The sequence below is a fragment of the Mus musculus genome, chromosome 11, assembly GCF_000001635.26.
Source record: "Mus musculus strain C57BL/6J chromosome 11, GRCm38.p6 C57BL/6J".
In the NCBI taxonomy this organism is placed as follows: Eukaryota; Metazoa; Chordata; class Mammalia; order Rodentia; family Muridae; genus Mus; species Mus musculus.
Window position 1 is genome coordinate 75,153,271 of NC_000077.6, and position 20,977 is coordinate 75,174,247.

General features: G+C 55.8%; 2 protein-coding genes and 2 non-coding genes across 10 annotated transcripts in view; 3 read left to right on the plus strand and 1 right to left on the minus strand.

Annotated features, from left to right (window-relative positions):
• Smg6 (Smg-6 homolog, nonsense mediated mRNA decay factor (C. elegans)) overlaps nt 1-11,178 on the plus strand; it is a 238,595-nt gene extending 227,417 nt beyond the window's left edge. The window contains exons 16-19 of one of the 4 annotated variants that reach the window (NM_001002764.2): nt 2,891-3,044; nt 5,906-6,117; nt 6,555-6,636; nt 9,550-11,178. In NM_001002764.2, the coding sequence (NP_001002764.1) occupies nt 2,891-3,044; nt 5,906-6,117; nt 6,555-6,636; nt 9,550-9,680 (579 nt within the window). In that variant the 3' untranslated portion in view covers nt 9,681-11,178. The remainder of the gene's footprint in view (nt 1-2,890; nt 3,045-5,905; nt 6,118-6,554; nt 6,637-9,549) is intronic. The other 3 variants (XM_011248660.2, XM_011248659.3, XM_030245450.1) reach the window with 3 other exon arrangements.
• On the minus strand, nt 8,107-16,985 carry Hic1 (hypermethylated in cancer 1). 4 transcript variants are annotated; one of them, XM_017314294.2, is made up of 3 exons: nt 15,733-16,980; nt 13,800-14,274; nt 8,107-13,733 (listed from the first exon to the last, which is right to left on the minus strand). In XM_017314294.2, the coding sequence occupies exons 1-3, from the start codon at nt 16,247-16,249 to the stop codon at nt 12,110-12,112; spliced, it is 2,616 nt and encodes an 871-aa protein (XP_017169783.1). In that variant the 5' UTR covers nt 16,250-16,980; the 3' UTR covers nt 8,107-12,109. The 4 variants fall into 4 exon arrangements, with proteins under 4 accessions (XP_017169783.1, XP_006532338.1, NP_034560.2 ...); XM_006532275.2 differs by lacking the exon at nt 15,733-16,980 and adding an exon at nt 15,353-15,376 and having other exon boundaries at nt 8,107-14,274; NM_010430.2 differs by having other exon boundaries at nt 11,295-14,274; nt 15,733-16,985.
• A 3,132-nt stretch (nt 16,986-20,117) lies between these two features.
• On the plus strand, nt 20,118-20,208 carry Mir212 (microRNA 212). The gene has a single exon (NR_029794.1). It is a non-coding gene; the product is annotated as a microRNA 212 (primary transcript).
• A 203-nt stretch (nt 20,209-20,411) lies between these two features.
• Mir132 (microRNA 132) lies at nt 20,412-20,477 on the plus strand. The gene has a single exon (NR_029546.1). It is a non-coding gene; the product is annotated as a microRNA 132 (primary transcript).
• Nucleotides 20,478-20,977: the final 500 nt, after the last annotated feature.

Consider the following 20,977-nt stretch of genomic DNA (forward strand, 5'->3'; position numbering starts at 1 on the left):
AAAGAAGAGAGAGCAACTTTGTCTAATCTCCTGAGACTCCATGAGGGCATGTGGGGAACAGGAAGCAGTTGTGTGGTGACTCACTGGGCAGAGCCAGGTTAGGGGAAGTTGTCTGCAGGCGTCCCTGAGACCGGATGAGGGCAGCCCAGCTCTGACCACCACACGCAGCTTGGCCCTGTCCCATTCCCAGGGAACCATCTGCTACCTCTTTGAGAGGCTATGGCCAGTTCACCTTTCTGGCCACAGACCATAGCTCTAGGTACCCAAGGAAATCAAGCTTCCCCAAACCTTACTCTAGGTTTTACATCTATCCTGTCTTCAAACGCCATGCTGCTCCCCAGCCTGCCTTGGCTGTCTGACTTACCACTAGCATATAAGGTGGCATGAGCCTGGTCTTAGGAACCCATTGTTCATCCAAGGTGAAAAACGACAGTTATCAGCATTCTTAATGGAAGTCTAACCAGGACTGCATGTCATTTCTCCAAGTAGGAAAACAGATGTAAGAGAGAGAGAGGTGGTGCTTCCTTAATTAAGACTATGGTTCCTGTCACTATAGGTGCTCATGTCTCCTGTCATCCACCAGTCATGTGGCAGAACTTATTATGTCCTCTCTCCCACAAAAACAACAACAACAACAACAACAACAAAAAACATATTTGAACAGGGCTTCAGAAAGAGCATTCTGGTCGATTTGTATGGAGGACAGAAGCCTGGGGGAGGGGAGCTACTTCTTGGCATAAAGGGCAGCAGAGTATCTGCTGGACCTGAGCAGGACATTTTCCTGTTCTTCTCAATGCCCCCACCAAGATTAGTAGAATGTGTGTTACTGTCCTTTTGCCAGTGCTCTGGGAATGACAGTGACCGAAAGCCCCTGGGAAGGTGGCTGACACTTTCCCCTTGTGAGGTGAGAACAGTTGGAGGGTTTCAGCAGACAGGGCCTCTTGGCCAAAACTTCTCATGCTGCCACTGTCCCGTGGCCTGTGTCTTCACCAACTGTGGTGGCAGTGGCAGCAACAACTTACTCATAGGGAAAGGTCTCTGGTAGGTCACCGAGAAGCCACCCCCATCCTTTGAAGGCATGCCCTTTCAGTTTTACTGTCACCCTAGTGAAGCCTAAGCAACCTTCTTGCTAACTGTTGGTGGCCAGGCCCAGCACCGTGGGCCCCATCTCAGTTGGCACGCACATACACTTCCTCTGTACTGTTTCTGGGTCTGTCTCCTTGTGGTTGCTATGTTTCAGAAGACCATAAGAGGGAGTGAGGGGACTGAGACTGACCCACCTGCTTTTCTGGATTCCCCTTGGTACCGGCTAGCTCCCTACATAGTCTGCCAGAGCAGATAAATTTCAGCCAGTCAATTTGCTTTCTGGCTATGATCCTCAGAGGAAATAGCACAATAATAAATATACTCTGTAGAGACAGATATACCCTAAACCTGTCCCATCAGGTCACTGCTACCCATGTAAGATTGCCAGACCAGAAGACACTGGGTGCTGCAAATGTTCACAGAATTCCACAGAAATGGAAAAGCCTATAACACAGATAGTCCCTGGCTTGTGGGCTTCTGGGGCTGACAGAGGTTGGTACACAGGCCTGCTGGTGGTAATTGGGGTAACTGTTGAATAATATGAGGTGGAGTGCTTTAAATTTTCATTATGGCACTTCAGTTTGTACTGGGATACAGCACAATTATGAAATCCTTAGTATCCTAGAGGACTTTCCTGAAGAGCCTAAGACAAAAAGCCCTGATGCCAAAGGGAAAATGAAGGTAGGACAGTGTTACTTGTTCAGAGTTCTTGTGGTAAAGAGTTAAAAGTAGAGCAAAAAAGCTGGGGGTGGTATGCCTTTAATCTCAGCAGAAGGTAGTGGCAGGCAAATCTCTGTGAGTTCAAGGCCAGCCTATGTACATATCAAGTTCCAGGACAGCCATAACTACATTTAGGAAATGCTGTGCAAAGCAAGGACAGGTGGTATAGCTATGATCTGATTGTTGTTCTCTGTGGGCTGGGCCATAACTTCCTTCTTTATGGATTTCTGCTGTAGAAAATGATAAGTAGCATTCTGCTAATACCCAGTTTTTAAAAATGTTTTTTACATTGTATGTGTGCACATGTATATTTGTAGGAGTCGAATCTTGTCAGTTCTTCTTTTTTTAAAGACAGGATCTCACTATGTAGTTCTGGCTAGTCTGGAACTCACAGAAATGAGTGTTTCCTCTTTCTGAGTGTTGGAACTTTAATTCCAACACTCTGCCATGTGTATATACTTTTAAAATTCAGATTTTATGTTAATTTCATTAGGATTGGAGTAGGTGGATGGTTGAAATGCACAATGAAGTGAGTTGGAATCACAAATTCTAGGGTTGTAGGTAGAGTGCTAACGTACTGAAGCCCTGGATTTGATACTCAGTACTGCATAGAACCAAGTATGAGTCTGGGCCAGCTTATGAGACCCTGTCTCATTTTAGACAGGGATAAGGAGGAAAGGAGGGAGGGGGAGGGAGGACTCTGATCTGAGTATTCAAGTGTTCGGATTGAGAACTACCCTGTAAGTGCTGCCTGTAATATGTGACTCTCCTTTCCTGGCCTAGTTACTTCCTCCCTTCTTACCTTTATGATCCTCTCAGAAACATGTTTTTAATATCATCAGTCTCCTTTCTCACTGACAGCTAGCATTTAGTGAGACTTCAGGCCTGGGCCATTTGGTCTGTGTGGATTTTGATTATACTGCTTAGCTCAGCCTGAAGGTCTGTCCCTCAGGCCTAAGGGGTGGCTGTGCCTCTGGAGGGGGAAGAGATGTGTGGGGGCAGGATGCTTACACACTGTTGAGTCAGGGGCCTGGCTCATCCGCCTGCTCACTCTCTTGCTCCCTCATATTCTGTGTCCCTGTAGGCTGTTTTGGAAGACCAGAGTCAGATGAGGCAGATGGAGCTGGAGATCAGACCCTTGTTCCTCGTACCAGATACCAACGGCTTCATTGACCACCTGGCCAGTCTGGCTCGGCTGCTGGAGAGCAGGAAGTACATCCTGGTGGTGCCCCTCATCGGTGAGCTGGGCGGGAGGACAGAGCAACCCTAGACATGCACAGCAGCCCCCTCTATACATGCCCAGAGCCAGGCAGGCTGACCTGGCTGTGCATGTGTAAGACAGGATTTGCAGAGAATGCGTGGGGCAAGGAAAATTGTTTAATAATCAGAGTAGTTCAAATTATTATGGCTGATCCATGGCTTAAACTGCTTGAGCAAATGGACTCCTGTGTCCCAGCAACCAGCGGCTGCATGAGCCCAGCCCTTGTTTTTTCCTTATAAAGCTTGCAGTAAAACAGCAAAGCTGGTTCCCGTTATTGGTAAACACTCAGCCCTGGCAGATAACGGCAGTGCTGCTGGGTGGTCTGGCAGGGAGGCTGGGAGGATTTTGAAGTGGTTAGATGCCTTTGGTCTGATTGTCTTGTAGCTTTTCATGATCATTCTGTTGGTTCGAGGTAACATTCTTCTGGCCAATGTCACCCTAAGGCCAGACTGACAGGAACCCTTTAGAGCAAGACCTTTGGCTCACGTCTTTCAGTTCCTACCACTTGGGCCATTGGTACTGGTTAGCATCTTGAAGTCCAGCAAGCCTGCTTTTCCTAGCTGAGTGCTCATGGGAGATTACTGGGTACCCCTAGTTCTTAAGCTGAATGGTAGGTCAGCCTCTGGTTGTGCTTTGATCTCTGAGTACCTGTCAAATACAGCTAATGTAGCTACTGCAGCTGATGGCTGTCCTATGGGGGGAAGGGGTGTGTACGATGATTGCAAAGACAAGGATCTTTAGTATCCCTCTGCCAGCAGCCATTTGAAGTAAGTTCGAGAACACTATTCTCTGAAAAAGGCACTAGACTGGCAGTCTGCCTGACAGGCCACCTCTGACATCCATGCCAAGATGTTCCATTGGGCCTTCCCTCCCAGTCCCAAGTGTCTTAGTGCCAGATGGGGGTGGAAACAAAGGGCAGGAAACATCCGCCCCTGCAGAGCCTGTAGAACCCTGGGGGGTTGTGGGAAACACGTTAGCACCACCTGAGAATGTTGGCACTGAAGCAGTCCTCCTCCCTCCCTGTCTTCCTTCCCCCTCCCCATGTGGCCTGGACAGAAGCTCTTAAACCCAGGCCCTTAGACCTAAGGGAAGGTTTGCTCCACTTCAAAAGAAGAGCAGCTTCTGTCATAAGGCCGAGCACCAGAGCCACACAGTGCCCTGAGCTTTCCACTGCCCTTCTGAGTGAACTGACTTACAGGCCATAGCACTGCACCTTCCTCCTAGGAGGTTTTTAGTTAGGAAAAAGAAAGTCGATTGGTCACTTTTGTTAGCTGGTCTGCACTTGGTATAACTGAGAAAGCTCACTGGTGTCTCAAGGAGGCACCTGCGAGTGGGAACATCCCTCTTCTGCCTTCCTATGCTAGCAGTCACCGGCGCTGCCCTGCTCCTCGTGTGCGCTTAGTCTCTTCGTTCCTAATAATTACAGGAAAAAGTCAGATCTGTGGCCCTTGGCCCTAAAGAGCTTAAGTTTGATAAAGAAATTTAGATTTGGTAGGAAAGGGATAAATGCTAGAGGATATATTTCAGAACATAGTGAGCCTAAGGGTACTAGCAACCGACCGATGCATTGCAGCCACACAGACTAGACACTGACCCTGTATCAGCTGGGCAGATCCCTATATTTCAAGGATGTAAGCAGAGCTCCTGTTCACTCATACTTTCCTTGGTGGACTCCTGCTTTCTGGCCAGAACAACAAAGGGTTAAGTGGAAAGCCTTCCCTGCTTGTGTCTTGTGCTCTTTAACCTGCTCTGTGCTCTTTAGGTCTGACCCCAGCATTGAGAAGTCCCGCCTGGTGCAGAAGCACAAACAAGCGTCCCCTTTGAAGCCTGTTTAGTTTGGAAGCAGGAAAGCAGATTTGGGGATAGAATACCAGTTTTTCCTGTTTGATGTTCTGTTTGCTGTACCATAACTGCTACACATTATCTGGACCTTTCAGCTTCATGGTGCTAAAAGCATGGGGGTGTGTCTGTGTGTGTGTGTGTGTGTGCACATGCGCACGTGTGTGTGTGTGTGTGTGTGTGTGTGTGTGTGTGTGTGTGTGTGTGTGTTCCCATATGGGCCCTTTCCAGAAAATGTTTCTGAATACCCAGACAATGAGTGCCAGGCTCACCATGGAACAGCATGCTCATGCCGACTCCCCAAGCCATGAATCATTGCACTAAGGAGAGGCCTCAGACCCCAAACTCTCTCTAAGCCCCCAAGGAGTGCATATTTCCCACTTGACCTCAGGCTTTTGGCTGGAATTTTGGAAAGAATCTTCACCAGAAAATGAAGCCATGTCCCAGACACATAGACAAGCAGACAGGCGCGTGCACGCTCGCGCGCGCGCGCGCGCACACACACACACACACACACACACACACGTAGATTCAAGGAAGTAATGTGTGCCAAGGTTATGGTTTTACGAAATACCAGGGCCCTTGCAACTCAGTGTGGCTGTCCTTCTTCCTTGTGGCTTCCCTGTACTCTGCCAGACAGGGCAGTAGAACCCTGCCTCCTTTTAGACTGCTACGGCTCAGACCCGAGTAGCTGAAGAAGAGCACCCCACTCACCTTGTGCTCCTATGTTTTCATTGATCTATACTATAAGGAATGCCAGCTCCAGATAATCCTATAAATTCCCCCTGGGAGGAAGATGGAGCTCAGAGGAAGAGGCAGAAAGGAGCTAGAGCTCACCAAAAGTCTTAGATCCCCTCTTATACCCACAAGTATCTATCCTACCAGATTCATTGGAAAACTTGTATGGGAAGGTGGCCTCTGTTGCCTGAGAAAGGAACTGGGCAGAGAGCAGAGGACGCAGACAGGCATAATTGCTCATTATAAACTCTGTCCCGTCAGTGATCAATGAGCTGGACGGCCTCGCCAAAGGGCAGGAGACAGACCACCGGGCTGGGGGCTATGCCCGTGTGGTGCAAGAAAAGGCCCGAAAATCCATTGAGTTCCTCGAACGGAGATTTGAGAGTCGGGACTCCTGCCTGCGGGCCTTGACCAGCCGTGGCAATGAACTTGAATCTATCGCCTTCCGAAGTGAGGACATTACTGGACAGCTGGTGAGACCCCCCAGAGAGAAGTCCATTATTAGAAATGTTCCTGAGCTGGGTAGTGATGGCACACACCTTTAATCCCAGAACTCATGGGAGGCAGAGGCAGGTGGATCTCTGTGAGCTCAAGGCTAGCCTGATCTACAGAGCTAGTTCTAGGACAGCCAGGGCTACACAGAGAAACCCTGTCTTGTGGGGTGGGGGAGAAGGTGTTCCCAAAAGGAAGAAGTAAAAGAAGCCCTTTGAACCTGGGCAGCTAAAGGGTAGCCAACATCAAGGCCCAGGAGGGGAGAGTTCCTTGCTCTTTGAATCACTGAAGACAGACTCAGCCAAGCAGAGCCAAAGCATGTCTGAATAGGACTCTAGGACATAGCCCTGGAAGTACCTCTGCCTCTGCATGGCGCCCCCTCCTGCCCAGTGGTGCTTTTCACACTGTCTTTCTCCAGGGTAACAACGATGACCTGATCCTCTCTTGCTGCCTGCACTACTGCAAAGACAAGGCTAAGGATTACATGCCCACCAGCAAAGGTACAGCTTGGCCTCTCCTTGAGCCATCCATCCCTCTGCCCTGATTTCTCCTACCCATCCACAGTCCCTAAGAAGAGTCTCTGCTGACTTTGGCCTGATAAGTCTATATAAGCCTATACAAGCCTGAGAGCATCTTATTCACCTTCCCAGAGGTTAGACCGACTATCAAAGCTTCCCTGGCCCTAGAGAATGTTATATGATCTAGAGCCAACTAGGAATGAGCCTCTCTAGCCCAGGAAACCCTGCTCTAGGCTGTAAGCTTTCCCACTCAGTCTGCATCTATTTCCTTTCTTGGGTGAGTTCCTTTGACAGCAAGAATGTCTTTATGATTCAGTATAGCTTGTTCAGGCCATGGTCTCCTGCGTCCAGCTTTCTGCAGCCCTGAGCAGTGGGCACACTTTTTTTCCTTTGGCCATGTTCTCCTCCCTACCCATATCAGGGTATTTCTTGAACGTCAACCTGCATCAGACCTGCAGTGGAGGTTCTCCCAAGTCAAGAATAGGCCTTTCTTCCTGATCTCTATTGCAGCGAGCTGTAGCATTTCACAGGCTAACTGGAACTGGAGGTGGGAGAGTTTTAAAGACTGAGCTTGTGTCTGAGTTTTAAACTGTTTTGGTGAGCACAATCCCATTTCTGGGTCACCCTAAAACTCTCAAGTGTCTGACCACCTCAGCCCTGAATGCCTGTACACAGGACCACAGGGCCAGTGACATGTAGGAGCTCCTGATTCCCAAGACTCTGGCATTTCTTTTTGTGGAAAGGAATCCTACCCCTTCCTAGCTCTAAGTCATGTGCTGATCTAGTAATATCAATGGGTCTCTGTGGACCTATGTAGCCTCATGACTTTCTTTGTGTGACCCTCTGCCGCCCTGTATCCATGCCCTCCGTCTTGGCTTGCTGGCCTCTCCCGGTTTCTTCCATTGCTTAGCACAGCCCTCGCGTGTGCTGGTATTTCTATACCAGGGGCAGTCAGGAGTGCAGCACATATCCTCTCCCTGAGGACCAGACCTAGAATGTTCAACTGACAAATTCGAATCCTGGCTGATGCAGACAGAGGAGCTTGTGCCCTATCCTAGAGCACAAGCTCTAAACACGTTCCTTCTAAGAGGGAAGCAAGGTTGCAAAGGTCCTGTGGAGACGTGTGCTTCCAGTACTCCTCAGCCACCAGAGCTCTGTTCTTAGCCCAGATGCATTTGAACTTGTCCTACCACCCCAGGAATTACTCCCAAACAGAATCCCACTGCCATCATGGGGACCGCCCCTATCAAAATTACATCAGCAACGGCTGGTGTAATCAAACCCCATTTGTCAGTGTGAATTCTTAGCAGATTAACTTGTCAGATTCACAGAGAAACCGTCACCAAATGTTTATGTGTAAACGATGTTGAATTTTAAAATCATGTGGATTATGGCGGATGGGGCCTGACAAGATGACAGTCTCTGGTTTCTAACAAAGTGAAGTTACCAGTGTCAAAACAGAGGATGTTTATTGTTAAAAATGTCTCAAAGTATCCACAGAAACCCCTGCAGACCCCTGCCAGCAATGCTGGGCCTTTGTTGGCTGACCTAAGGCCTAGGACTCTTCTGGTGTGAAGCCCAGAGCAGGAATGGTGGAGTTGCAGACAGACTCAGACAACAGCTGGGAACCCCATGTAGCACCCCACACCACTACCCCACCACACACTCACATTCCAGGCCCAGGCAACAGAAGGAAGGCTCTTAGACCTCCCTTAATCACGAGGCGTGTTCTTCACCCTCTACACACAGCCCTGTCTGTCGTCCTCTTCTCCCTTTCCTCACCACCATCAGCCCCCTGAGCCTCTCCCTCTTCATCCCCAGATTCCTCCCTAGGCTGAAAGCCAACTCTCAGCCTCCCTGCCTGGAGCTGGCAAGGCCAGCATTACTCAGGTCAGACATGGATGTTTGCAATCCCCCAGCCCGCCAACCCTAGCCATCCCCAAACACCACAGGACATTTCCTGTGCCTTTGCTTTCTGCCAGACCTCCACCAGGAAATGCCAGGGCAGGGCTGAGAGATAGACCTGCCACCCAAGCAGTCATGCCCAGGGCCTAGAGTGTCACTTGAGTGATTCCTGGGCCCCATTTTAAGTTTTCTCCTGTACATTAGTCAGACACAGGAAAAATCTGCTGTAAGAATTATCTAAAAAGATGAAGGCTATCTGTACTGGTACAGAAAAATGTTGTAAGTATATAAAATATGAGTAAAGAAGGGGTGGCTAATGTGATCTCAGTGTTACCGGAGGAAGCTAGCCTATGTACGTGAGTGTATTTACAAAAGTGCGTAAGGAACTCAAGAAGGCACAGAGCTACATGGAGCATGAGACAGCTGCAGGACAGTCCCCTCTGCTGCTCGTTACCCTGTGTACTGATAGATGCTCACAGATCACTCTTTTAATAGATCCTTTGACCATAGCCACAGGCCCCTTTAGCAAGCCTCTCCTGAGAGCATCCCAGAGCTAACCCCTTCCCCCACATTCGTAAGATCTGTTCCTACTTTCTATTCACCTTTGTATTTTTTAACCTTTGGATACATAAAACATTAACACACACATCCCACCTTTAGAAGGAGAGACTTTGTTAGAATGAGGGTGAGGGCAGTTAATAGGAATCTAGGGCCAGGGGTATAGTTAGGAGTCTGCTTCCTATTAGTTCTGAGTCTTTGGAAGACAGGTCTGCAGTTTGAGTACTCTCAGGCACCAGGCACAAGAGTCCCGTGTGAGGAGTTCATAGCCCCAGCACAGCTCCTACCTAGCTTGACCCTCTAAGCATCAGGGGAATGGTGCTCTGAGCCTGGAAAGAACTTGCCCCTCCACAACCACATTCTCCCCAAGACAGGAGATTGTATTTGACACTTCTATCCTCAGCTGAGCCCATCTGATTTCTGTGCCAACAGAGGAGCCAATCCGCCTGTTACGGGAGGTGGTGTTGCTGACCGATGATCGGAACCTTCGTGTAAAGGCGCTGACAAGGAATGTGCCTGTGAGGGACATCCCAGCCTTCCTTACGTGGGCCCAGGTGGGCTGAGGGGACCACACTGGGGCCCACCCCCATGGAGCCATTCCTGAGAGGCCGCCAGGCGCCCAGTGTAACACGGAAGATGTCCACGTGCCTGAGCTACCAATCCACCCAGACAATAAACCATCCTCTTCCAACCTCACGCCGTGGCCGTGCTGTGGGGGAGCCGCTCCTCACAGAGCCCTCCCAAGGGTCAGGCGGAAACTGCTGGGACCCTCCTGGGCTGCCAAGATTTAGCAGGGAGGTGACTGGCTACAGTGACAACAGGTGGACAAGCCGAGTAGGCCACCAAGCTCCCACCCTTTTTCCCTCTATCTGGTCCCAGGGCTGGAGGGAGGCCTACTCACCCCGAGGACCCAGCCACTCTGTAGTGGTAAGGGGCAGAGATTCTAAAGTTTCCATTAGATGCAAGGAAACTGATCAACCCCTCAGTCTGCACAGTCTCTGTCCTGAATGTCTGAGAGGCTTCAGCTGTCAGGAAGGGTGCCCAGGTGTCTCCATCTCCCTGAGGCCCAGATGCCCTGTGGACCCACGCTGACTTCTGTCTGTAACAGCAACAGCAGCCCTCGCCCTTCAACACACACGCACGCACTCACACAGCACATGTGCACATGTTTCTCTTCCTGTCCACATCTTGCACTTTGCCCTTGTTTTCCTTTTGGGCAGTCATGGGCCTAAGGGAAGGGCCATCTGGTCTTGGGCCCGTGCGTCCTGAGTGGCCCTCCACCAGCACATGCTCCCATCCTTGGCCTTCCTTTCACTGCAGTACCCTCTTGGGGAAATTTCCTCAGACTCTTCTTTGCTGCCTTCCTTTTCTAGTTGGCCCCTTTCATCACCCCAAACCCCCTAAACTTCCTCCCCTCAGTTCCTTGTGGGACTTCTCGTTCTGAATCTTACCCCTACCACCTGTGACAGGAACCAAATAAAGCCTTCCCAGCTGTCCTTCCTTCCCAACCCGTCACACCTCTGAGAAGTCTCCTAGCTGGGAGAGCTGAACCCCAAGGTAGAGGTGCCAGGGTGTTGAGCCCGTTTCTGGCTTTGTCATTGTACTTCTTTACCCAGAAGAGGGGACATGGGGCCCTTTAGCCTTTGAGGGTTTTGGTTCTTTTAGGTTTTTTGTTTTTGTTTTTTGCTGCCTCTGTTTACAACCTCACTTGGAGGCTCCCGACCAGGAATGAATTCCTTCAGTCTAGCAAAGAGGTAGAGGAGGATTGAGAAGGCTGTCTCAGGCTAAGCAGGGGATCACACAACCCACCTCAGGAGGAGCAGTGCTTCACCAAGGGTGCTCTGCCCTTCTCAGGCCCAGGACAGTGCCCAGGACTCAGCTCAGAAGCTCTCTTGATTGTAAGGCGCAGGCAGGCTACTTCCTTTGAGGTCCCCTCCTCTGGCTGTGAGGGTCATTGGCTGGGGGTTGGGGGATTGGGAATGGAAGAATACCTTTCTTCTTTCTGTCCCACTTGGAACCCTGGTTTTGTTTCCTTAATAAATTTTTAGTTATGAAATATAATTGACCTCTGCTGGTCTATTTTTTGGGACTGGGGAGGGGCGGCTGGTTTGGGCCTGTACACCTATGTTGGGGCCTTGCCACCCACCGTGGTGCAGGGGCAGAAGAGAGCCACAGGATTATAGGGACCTTGGTTACTGCTTTATTGCTGTTTGGTTGAGTATAGAAAATGGAAGCGGCTCTGGAAGAGCCTGTGTACAGAGTAGAGAATATACAAAGGGACAGAACGGGAACCAAGGAAGGAGACCTCTCTCCAGCCCAGCTAAAGTTGGGCTCAGGATAGGGGTCACCTAGGGCGCATGCAATAAATATATGGTCCGGGGACCCCAGGAAGAGGAGGGGACACCTCGGAAGCAGAGACAGATGGGTCAGGGTTGTCATCCCTGGCGCCAGAGCTGCCCACCCTGGTGGTGAGGAAAGGAAGGGTTGGCCCTGGGGCTAGTGCCACTTGTGCAAAATGAGGAACTTCACATTATCAGTCCCGGGCTGGGCAGGAGCAGGGGACGGGGAGGCCCTCCGGCCGGCTCAGTCCCCTCCCCTCTCTCCAACTGTGCCCAATGCTCCGACCCCAGCAGGGAGATTCACAGTGAGAATGGGTGTGGTCGCAAGGGCCGGAGGTAGGGCTGGGAGCGTCCGTCCGAATAATGGCATCCTTCCCCCAAGAGCAGCACGGAGCCGGGGGAGAGGGCCAATGAGCCACAGGGAGAGGCAGGGTTCTCCTTTGGTCAAAGCTGATATCAAAAATATAAATCTCCCTTCCCCTATCCCACCCCCGACCCGGGGTTTTCCCCCACTGACTTCCCCAGGCTAAGGCACTAAACAGTGAGGCCAGGTGAGGTGTAGAAAGGTGGGGCCACCACTGCGGCGCTGCCGCTGCTACCAGTTATCCCCGGGCTGTCAGGCAGCGCCGGGCGCACCTAGGAGGGACGGCGCTCTAGGTGGGAGAGAAACGGTCGATGGTTCGGCTGTCCGGTCCTGCGGCCAAGTGCGCACCCTGGCTCAGCACCTCTGCCGCCTTGTCTGGGCTGAGTCCTAGCTCAGCAGTGAATTTAGCCAGCGGGTAGAGGCTCTCCAGCGCCACCTTGGGGTCGTGCAGGAAGTGCGTGGTCTGCGCCAGCAGCTCGGCAGCAGCTGCCTTGTCCTGCTGCTTCAGACTCAGCTGTTCAGCTGTGAGGCGGGCCACAGCAAAGACACCCTCAGGGAAGTCGAGCTTGCCCTTGCCGTCAGGGCCAGGGACGCCAGGTAGTCCCCCCAGGCCAGCCAGCGCCCCGGCCGCGCCGGCCGCGCCACCTACAGCGTGCATCTTCATATGGCTGATGAGGTTGCGCTGTTGAGCAAACTTGCCACCGCACACCTGGCACTCGTAGGGCTTCTCTCCAGAGTGGATGCGCATGTGCTCCGTGAGGCGATACTGGCGGGTGAAGCGCATGCCGCACGCGTCGCACGCAAAGGGCTTCAGGCCCAAGTGGCTGCGCATATGGCGTGTCATGGTTCCGCGTTGCGTGAACTTCTTTCCGCAGATGGTACACGGATAGGGCCTTGTCAGCCAGTGTGTCTTCTCGTGCTGCCTCAGCGTGGCCGGGTCCTTGTAGCTCTTGTCGCAGGACGCGCAGCGGTATGGCCGCAGCAGCTCTCCTAGTCCGCCCGGCGCCCCAGTGACCTTGTCCCCACCGCCACCAAAGGGGGGCCCAAGGCCGGCGGCCCCAGCAGCCACCTCAGCAGCCTCTGCCCTGCCATATAACGCCTCTTCTTCCTCTACGTGAGCCTCCACGTGTGCATTCAGCTGTTCCGAGCTGGGGAAGCCTTTGCCACATGGGATGCACACGTACAGGTTGTCACCAAAGCTCTCAGGCTCACCATAAGCCAAGTGCGGGCATGGGTAGCCCTCCAGGTGGCCGCCGGGTGGGCTGGGGTCTTCGCTGCTACCGGTCTCCTCGCTGCTGCTCTTATAGTCGTCGCCGTCTGCTCCTGTGCCTGGCCCGTCCAGGCTCCCGGGGTAGCGTGGCGGGGGTACCAGGCCCAGCGGGGGGCCCCCGGGTGAGGCGGCAGGATCCCCACCGCGCTCCTCCAGGCGCTCACCCGGGGAGCCTCGATCCCGGACCAGTTCATCGCCATAACTACCCAGGCCTGGCTCGTGCTTCATCCAGCGGTAGAGGAGGCTGGAGCCGTCGGGGCGGCCGGGGGGCTCGGGTCCCGGACTGCCACCGCTTCCTCGAAACGGGTCTGGAGTCGGTACGGCCTCCTCCAGCTTTTGGAAGGGCAAAGGCGGCAGCGGGGGCAGGGCGAGTGATGGCTCCTTGTAGACTGCGGGCCCCGCACCGGGAGGGCTATCCGGGCGTGGAGGCAGTTCGCGCTCACTAAGCGGTCGCTCGGGGACCGAGGAACCTGGCGGGCTCTTCTTGGACAGATCCAGGCCGCAAAGCGGGGAGCAGCGACGCTCCGGGGCGCAGAGTGAGGCTGCTGGGCCCGGGCCTGAAGCATATAGCTCAGCGCAGTGGGTGTTGACGGCTGCATCGGGGCCCGACGGCGGCTCGGCGGCAGGCGGCGGCGGTGGCCCGGCCGGGGACGAGTAGCAAGCCTGGATGACGGGCGTGGCAGCCCTCAAGCCCCGGCCGGGCCGCCCGTAAGGAGCGTAGCCGCCGCCGCCGCTGCCTCCTCCCCGCAGGTGGCAGTACTTGCCGTGGCGTTTGAGGCGCTTCTTGCACAGAGCCACGAGGTCAGGGATCTGCAGGTAGCTGGCAGCAGCCAGCACAGCGCCCAGGCTCGGCTCCGCGCCCGGGGCCACCGCTGCTGCTGCTGCGGCCTCAACACTGTCAGTCAGGCGGCCGGTGTAGATGAAGTCCAGCACCAGGCGGAACACGGCCGGGCTCACCATGTCATGGTCCAGGTTTAGCAGGTTGTCATGCACCACCAGGGACTTGAGGTAGGCGCTGCTGGCCGCCAGCACGTTCTTGTGCGCGCGGAAGAGGGCATTCTGCACCACGATGATCACGTCGCACAAGAAGCCCTTGGTGCGCTGATTGTTGAGCTGCAGCAGTAGCTGCCTCGAATGGCCAGGCGCCTCCATCGTGTCCAGCATCGTCTGCCCAGCACACTCTCCTGCGGGAGACACACACCAGCTGGGTAAGAGCTACGCAGTGCGGTGCCCTGGCCTCTTGTACCCAACCCAGTCGGTTCCCCTCCGCTTCCCCTTCCCCTCAGCTGATCAGGGGCATGGAGCACCACGGCCTGAACAGTAGCCGAGGAGGATCAGCGGCCTCCGGGAGTGGAAGCCTAGGCCCGCCGGCCCCAGACAGAAGGTGCAGGAGGAGAAAGGCTGTGGATGGAGAGTAGGCCAGGTTAGCCTATCTGTTCCAGCCCCAGATGCTCCTGGGCACTCAGGCTGGGTCCTGGGAACTTCCAGGGAGAAATCTGTTTAGGGCGAAATGACCCTTTCGGAGACAATTACCCGATTTAAGTAAAATGTCCGCTTCAGGAAAAGTCATTCAGGGCCGAGAAGTTTGCCCAAGTGGGGAGACAAGGAGCCGAGTTAGAAGCGCCTCCCGCCTCGAAAGAAGTTGCCCCGGTTAGGGGAAGTGATAAGGAAGACGGGAGCAAGATGCCCATCGAGGCACCGCCCTGGCCCGGGGCTGTCAGGCCTTCGTTAGGGCCGGCCGGCCCGGCCCGGGGAGCGGAGACAGTGGCTGCGGTGGCGGGCAGAGCGCGAAGGCCGGGCCCCGGCGCGGGGAGGGCGTTATATCGGGGCAGGAGGCTGAGGCAGGAAGCAGGTGGGGGGGAGGGGGGAGCCACGCAGCTCCCAGGGGAGGGAGGGGGCAGCGCCCCGGGCGGGCACGGCGCACAGCCGGCTGCGGCCCTGACCCTGGCCTGCGCCCCACCCGCGTTCTGGACCCAGCCGGGGCCTCGGCTCCACATCTCTTCCCCAGCTCCCCTCCGCCCCGTCTCCCCCGAAACTCTGCCGCCTCAAACTTCGGGGAAAACTTTCCCAACTTCAGACAGGGCGGGAGGAGCGCGCCGGCCCCAGCCCCCCTCCCTGGCCCCCAGTTCCTCCTCTGGGCCCCCAATTTCAGCAGCCTGGTGGCAGTGGGGACCCACACCAAATCTAAAGCCGCCCTGCCCTCCGGCGAGCACGCCCGCCCCTGTTCCCCGCCTGGCCCGCAGGGCCTCGCCGGCCCGTTACCTGCGGCGGCCGCCCAGCCCGGCTTCCCTCCCTGAGGCGGTGGCAGCTCCTAGCCTGCGCCCCACCCGCCCCGCTGCCAGGCGCCGAGCTGTGCCAGGGCAGCGCCCCTGCCAGCCCCGCCCGCCGGCTCCCCTTGCCTTCCCCTCTCCTCCCCAGCCCATGTGCGGGCAGAGCCGGCCCCGGGCCGCTGACCCCGCCGTGAACCCGGCGCCGAGCAGCGGCCCAGCCGTCCCGAGTCCTCTAGGGAAGACACTTAGAGCCCCAAACGCCAGCCGCGACCCGGGCGCCCACGCCTGAGGATGCTCCCGAGGTAGCCGGCGCACGAGGACCAGATTGTCCCGGGTCCCTTGCCCTTCCCTGTCGCCAACTCGAGGACCCACCTGGGGGGCATGTCGGAAGCCCCGGGCCCGGCTGCCGGCGGATCCAGGGGGGGACGTGGCTGCAGTGCGCTGCCCTCCGCCCGCCGGGCCCCCGGTCGGTCTGTCTTGCCGGTCCGTCCTCCCCGCGTCCTGGTCGCGTCTCAGCCCCTCCGCGCTTTCCGCACACTCTTATCTGGAGCGGCCCGAACCGGCAGACGCTGCCGCGGCCATGGCGCCACCTCGCGGCCACGCGGGGACTGTGTGCGGCTGGGCTGCGACCTCTGGCGCACACCTGGGCCAAGAGGCTTGCAGATGCGGAGCTGAGCAGATCTTGCAGGTTCGCGCGCTTCCAGATGTGCCCACCTGGAGACTCAGATATCGGACCTGGGAGTCCCATAAACCTGGGGGTTTTGTGCTGAGTGCTCCCGAGTACATATTTATATGTTATATCGCGCCAATTCGGGGGGGGGGAGGGGAAGGTTCTGTCTTCAAATGAGGAACTCTTAAGCCAGGGATGGTGGCGCATTCTTGTAATCATCCTAGCATAGCACCCAGGAGTTGGAAGCAAGAGGACCAGGAGTTCAAGGTCAGCCTCTACTACCTGAGACCCTATCTTAGAAAAGGGGTTGGGGTGGAACACTACGAACAGTATTCTGTGAGAGGGCGAGCTTAGAAATCCTAAGTGAGATGAAGGTACATACGTTCGGAGCAGGAGCGGGGCGGCTTTTATTAGACATTTCTGAACACCATTATTCACTTGGACTCAGTGGAGAGAGACACATTCCAACTCTCCCTCAGACACATGTTATCAGTATGCACATCATAAACCGTCCACACTCAAACTCTGTCCAAGCAGTGACAAGGGCGCGCCATGTTTACACAGACCGCCCACCCCCTCCCGGAGTCCCAACTTCTTGGGCTACTGCGGAGGCTACTACGTGAAACGGGGTAGAGGTCCTACCAAAGAGCCCTCCCCGAACTTGCGGGTCTCCAGAAGGACCCTAGAGCCCTCCATTGGAAATAGCTGGACAGAGCCCCCTTGCGACGTGCCCCTCAAGTCCCCAATCCCCCATCTAAGCAGTTTTGAGGGATCTTAGTTTGCCCCCCCCCAATACACCATTCGAGAGATATCACGAGAACGGGCGGCTTGAGACCCCCTCAAAAAAAGATCCTACACGCCACACAAGGGAGAGCTCATTCATGTTGGTGACTCCTCTTTTAGGAGGGAGGGGAGCGTGCACCAGCTCTTGGGTGCTCACCGGAAATGTCCCTGCATAGCGGGGCGGAGGCATAAGCACCGTTGCAAGCACCGCGCCTCCGTGGCCCACGCTCCGCCTCTTCCCCGCACCTCCTGACCCCCGCCCACGCTATAGGGGGGGTCCCCCCAAACCGCCCACAGCTTCTTATTGGCTGCGCCATCCTCCGTGGCCAAGCCGGAGAGGCTGGGGCTCAGAGTTACTATGGTAACCAATGAGGTTCCCGGGATCTCATCTCTCAGAGGCCTTGGAGAGCTTAGCAACCGCGCGGGGCGCAGGGCGGGTGGGGGCTACGCTCGCCGCACCCCACGCTGTCTTCGAGCCCCCACTCCCCCGCTTGAGGTAGTGGCTGAGTCACTCGCCCGGGGCAGCCGGCCGGGCCTCTAGCTGTACCAGTGAGACACCAAGGTCTTGGGCGCCTCCTAGAGGCTGCGTTTCTTTGGCAGGAGACTTCTATGCCTGGCCTAGGCTTCTGGTCCAAAGAGTCTTCAAGGCTCACCAGGTTTCCGCGACAGTGTGCTCCGCCTCCATCTAATCCACTTACTACTTCGTATCTCCGTACAGTGTCCATACAAGACAAACACTGCAGTCCCACGGTGGACTCCACAATTTCTGAGCTCTAGGAGAAGTGAAGAGGTACCTTGGTATCTCTGTCGAGGGATACGCCTTGGGGCTGAAGCGGAAGTGTAACGGAGCGTTTGAGGATAAGAAGGCTCCCCAGAAGTGCTCTTAGGGATGAGTTTTGACAACTCTGAGTTCTCCCACAAGCAAGGGTGTCTCTGATGTCTCTGTTTTAAATGTTTTCTCCTTTTAATGGGGTTAGATCGTGCGAGTCTGGAGAGAAAGCTCTGTATGTGTTTTACACAATGGAGTTTATCCGCTGGTTGACCCATAAGGAGGTCGGCTGGGTCTTCAGTTCCTTCTTGTTCTATCCCTCTCCACCGACTCAAGCCCTTGTTGTATCGCTATGGGGCCAACCACATAAACCTTGCCCAAGTTTCACTGTGTACTCCCCTCCCCTCCCCTCCCCTTCTCTCCTCTCCTCTCCTCCACGCCCCACCACCACCACCACCACAGTTTCAAGTCTACGGCTAGCCTCGAACTCACAAAGGCGTCTACTTCCCACGTACAAGGATGCGCACCACCATGCCCCTCCTCTTAACTTTGCTTTCCCCTTCTTCCTGAGCTCCTCTGGTCATCCTGGTGCAGCTTCCTCCTCTCCGTGAACGCATGACGACCCCATTTAGAGCCCGGAGACAGAATCGGGCTGTTTTGGAGGACCTGTTCCATATCGTATTTGCCTTTAGTCTATTCTGACTCCTTTAGAAAGGAGTCCCAGCTACACACACCCTCTGCCAAGCTATTGAGCCCCCTTAGTCTCATTTTCTCTCTTACAGGCTCTGCCTATGCCTATTCCACCCCACTGAGGTGGCCCCCTCGTGCCCCCTGGGGCACTGCCAAGTTGGCTCTCCAGTACTTGTCAGGCTAGCCCTTCCTTTTGTGGATACTCCGTACAGGGATTTTCCAAACTCTTACAGAAGATCTTCTGCTCATTTCTAAAGTCCAGACCACTCTCCTTAGACTCCCTGATCTTCTCTGCGGTTTCCACCATCTGACCGGTACCTTTCCTCCTGTGACCCAGTCAAGAAGCCTTCCAAAACTCCCAGGCTTCTCCACCCCTCTTTCCCCAGCTCCTAGATGTCAAAGTCCGAGGTGCACTCTACTCCCCTCCTAAACCGGTCCAGTTTCTTGCCTCACCCCCCACCCCCCCCCCACACACACACCAGGAGAGAGCGAGGATACCACGGTGGCCAAATGGGAGTGATACCATCGCGGGGCATCTTCTGGCGTCAGAGGACTGTAGGGTCTAGGGAATGAGCAGTGTGGTTTGGGGCTGCCAAGGGAGGACCCCTGCGGTCCAGGAGAAAAGAACTGAGATCCTAGGACTCGCAAAGCCCCGGAAGGGGAGAGTGAATAAACACAGAACGGGGCCTCACCCTCCCTGCACTATTCTCCCCCAGCCCGTCGCCTGCAGTTCCGGAAAGTTAACCCCTTGGAGGCCAAGCCTGGGGTTACGTACTCCCCTACCCAACCCTGCTTCCGCGTGCGCACCCTCCTCCCGCTCCAACTCCCTGTCGCTTCGTCCCGCCCTCCCCTACGCCCCCCCTCCCCGCTTGCCACTATAAATAGCCTCTTTTCCCGTTTCCTAAATTCTCTGCTGACGTCGGCAGCGCGTCAGTGTGTAGGAGCCGCGGCCGCATGAATGAGCCGCCGCACGAGTACTACGCGCGCCTATAAAAGCGGCGGCGCCGGCCGGGCTGCGGGAGGCAAGCCGGCACTGGTGCGACGCGGCCCGACAGGTAAGGACCACCAACAGTCGGAGATGGGCAGATGCGCGGACGCCATGGGAAGGCGAGGAGGGGACCGGAGGGGCGGCGGGTTGGAGGGGGACTCCGGAGTGAGGATGGGGGGCAGAGTGGGAGGGACGAAGGTTCCTTTCAGCTTGGTGGACCAGGGGCCGGCGGCTGACCCAACCCTATGCAGCACCTGCCGGCACCCAAATGCAGACGCAGACACTATGGAGAAACATCAAGCGGAGAGCCGAGCCCCCGACCCCATTTCCCGAGGCTGAGCAGCTCCTGCGCCATCCTTTCAAGAAAGTGGGGAGAAGGTGCTGGCGTCTCAGGAGACGCGCCCCCTCATTTCTCCCCTGTCCGCAGAGCGGTGACTCAGCCTAGATGGCCCCGACTGACTGAGCCAGGGCGCCCACGACAGACAGACGCACACCTCGGCCCTGCGGCTTTCTTGGGACCCCCGTCCTGCATGCTCCACACACGCCCCTTCCCTGTCCCGTCCCTTCCCGTCCGGTCCCGTCCCGTCCCATCGGACTGTCCCACTGAGCTCAGGACTTCCCGCCTCTGCAAGCGGAGCTGTCCTCTCAGGACCAGGCGGGGGCGGGGCTTCGATCAGGCCGCCCCGCCCTACCCCCACCGCTCCCCACCGCCGGAAATGCCTCCCCGCTGGGACATCTTTGACGTCACAGGACTCTGACGTCACGGTCGCGTGTCTGTCCGCGCGCGCTTGGGAGGAGGTGGGGGGGCCTGAGAAGCAGCAGCACTCTCAACTGCGGGCGACGGGATATCCCCGCCCGGGCAGCGCGCCGGCACCTTGGCTCTAGACTGCTTACTGCCCGGGCCGCCTTCAGTAACAGTCTCCAGTCACGGCCACCGACGCCTGGCCCCGCCCCAGGACCGCCGACCCCCGGCCCCTCCACGCCTCCCTGCGCCGCTGTCCGCGGTGCTGATGCAGTGCAAGCGCCTCCCTCGGGCACGCCTGTTCAAGGTCCCTGTGGGTTGCGGTGGGCGCAGGCCCCGCAGACACTCGCGCCACCCCCGCCGCCCGCGGTGCTGACGTCAGCCTGCAAGCCCCGCCCCCGCGTCTCCAGGGCAACCGTGGCTTTCGATTGTTACTGTGGGAACCGGAGGTAACAGTCTACAGCCATGGTCGCCCCGCAGCACGCCCACGCTCCCCACCACTCCCGAGTTCTGCCAGCCTGGGTTTGGGCAGATACAGAGCAAGAGGAGGCGGGGCGGCGACGCAACATTCGATGTGTCTGCGGAGGTGGCAAGAGGTGTGCTCAGAAAGGCGGCCTTTCAGGCTGCTGTGCATCTACCTCGGTGCAGAAGCAAGATCCGCGGAGTGTCTGAACATCCTCCTCAGAGACTCTCCTGTCTTCCTAGTCGAGGTATCGCTGCCTAAGGTGGCGAGAAAATGGGTGGTTCTGCGATAAGGATTCTTATCTCATGAGTGGTGAACCGATGGGATCAGGAGTCCTGTGAGAAGGAAGAAGTCACTTTTGCCAGCAGAAAGCTGAAGGGGGAGGAGAAGGAAGTTTTATCACACCTTTCTTCCAGAAAACCCTAGGTGAGCAGGTAGAGGGGAAAGGGCAAAGAATCCCTTTCCTGATAGAGCCATAACTCTGTCCCCCAACTTTCTCCTGGGCCATCATT

Coding starts and splice junctions, on each gene's coding strand:
- Hic1 (NM_010430.2), bottom strand. CDS start 16,249: ATGATTACAAGAATGCGCCACCATCCCTGGCTTAAGAGTTCCTCATTT. Junction 14,275..15,732: donor GCTTCCGACATGCCCCCCAG/GTGGGTCCTCGA, acceptor TGTCTCCCGCAG/GAGAGTGTGCTGGGCAGACG.